This window comes from Mastomys coucha, unplaced genomic scaffold (assembly GCF_008632895.1).
Source record: "Mastomys coucha isolate ucsf_1 unplaced genomic scaffold, UCSF_Mcou_1 pScaffold23, whole genome shotgun sequence".
Classification (NCBI taxonomy): Eukaryota; Metazoa; Chordata; class Mammalia; order Rodentia; family Muridae; genus Mastomys; species Mastomys coucha.
Window position 1 is genome coordinate 93,040,860 of NW_022196906.1, and position 1,716 is coordinate 93,042,575.

Sequence of the window (1,716 nt, forward strand, 5' to 3'; positions counted from 1 at the left end):
CTGAATCATCTCTGCAGCCACACATTCCCCTGTCTCTGTCTTTTAATGGCCTTTTAATCAAATCAGACTATTGATATGCTTGGATTAATAATCACTATCTGTATCTCTTGGGAATATGTAGACTTGACTTTCAAAGTTAATTCTGAATTCACAATTACTCGCAGACTTAAAAGACAGCTCTCAAGTTCCTGAAAGGCCATCTCCCGGGAGGGACTCCTTCAAGGAGTTCACCAATGGAAAGCTGGGAGGAGACGGACAAGCAGGAAGGAGGCGGGATCGAGCTGCACCAAGCACGGAAGGGTGGGATCTTTCCCTTAGTGCCTCCAGACCGACATCCCCTTCGGCCAATGAGAGCTGCCCACTGGCGGCGGAGGACTGGGTACTGGGTTGCCAAGACGACAAAGACGCTGCAGAGTGGTTTGGGGGCTCGTTGGCTTCGTCCAGGTCCGGTATTTGTTATCTATTGGGTGATATCGTTCACAGAAGTTGTTTCCTAGTAGTTCTTCGGGACTTGTAGGCACTACAGAACTTTCTTTATCTGCTTGAATTCCTCAGTTGACACTCTAATGTGACAACCTGATGGTGGTGCCTACAGGCATTCCTCCCCCCACCCACACCCCCAGCTCCTAAGTGAAGGGGCTTCAGAGCACACACACACTTACACACACACACACACACACACACACACACACACACACACTTCCCACACGCACACAAAAACAGCCTGGTGACCCCGCTGGCTCCCGGGAGGAAAGAGGATGTGAGGGAGAGCGAGAGCGAGTCAGTCTGCGTCCCAGCTCAGTGTGCATCAGTACACTGATTAGATCTCTTTGGCCTTGCTGCTTTGCCCAGAGGTTGTGGGGCAGCTACTTTGCTGACAGCTCATTCCCCAAGTAATAGTTTGGTTTCTTTGCAGAGCGATGGGAAACAGGAAGAAGGAAATTGCCCTGCAGGTAAGCCTCAAGAGACATTAGCTACTTGCACTTGTTTGAGAGGGTGGCGTGGGAGTGGGGTGCAGAATCAAGGTAACTTTCCACTTACTGGCAGTATGAGAGTGTTTGGGAGCCTGAGCGCCCTATCCTTCTGTGATAGCGAGGAAATAAATTATCTTGAGTACCCAGTAATGTCAACTTCTTATATAAATGTCCCGACCAAGGCACAAGCTCTTAACGGGCCTTTGCAAATGTAAGACTCAATTGGGCATTAATATAAAACCACAAGTGGGAGAGAAGATGAAACAAGCTTATTTTCTGTTGGATAATAATTGCAGAAAATATACACTATATATACAGATTCTTTGGCTATGGGCATACATCTGTGTGCTCTGTGGTGACCAGTTTTCCTCCTCCTTCTCTTCCTCCTCCTCCCCCCCACCTCATTGGTTTTGAGACAGGGTCCCCCTATGTGGCTCACCTGTGAAGTGAGGCTGTGTGGCTATCCAAAGGGTCATGCAGCTTTGACATACTAGGACATCAGAGTAGGGAGATCTTCTGTGTTAGATTCTGAGGATCGGGTTCCCCCATTATTGTTGTGGGAACTAGTTCCTCAACCTCTGAGGTCTCTGAGCAGAAGCAGAGTAAGACATAAATGGCAGAGTTACGGTGATGAGACTCTGGGCAGTTCCAAGCTGCTTGCACCCATGCTCTCTCACAATAGCCCGTGTGCTTCTCAGTTCATCCTTTAATGCCATATATCCTTGGGGGATGGTGCGGGGGG

General features: G+C 48.8%; 1 protein-coding gene across 3 annotated transcripts in view; it reads left to right on the forward strand.

Annotated features, from left to right (window-relative positions):
- Positions 1-344: 344 nt before the first annotated feature.
- The window catches only part of Nme9 (NME/NM23 family member 9), a 24,915-nt gene continuing 23,543 nt past the window's right edge, over positions 345-1,716 (forward strand). For 2 of the 3 annotated variants that reach the window (XM_031345784.1, XM_031345785.1), the window contains exons 1-2: positions 345-444; positions 917-953. In XM_031345784.1, coding sequence (XP_031201644.1) covers positions 921-953 — 33 coding nt within the window. In that variant the 5' untranslated portion in view covers positions 345-444; positions 917-920. The remainder of the gene's footprint in view (positions 445-916; positions 954-1,716) is intronic. The other variant, XM_031345787.1, reaches the window with a different exon arrangement.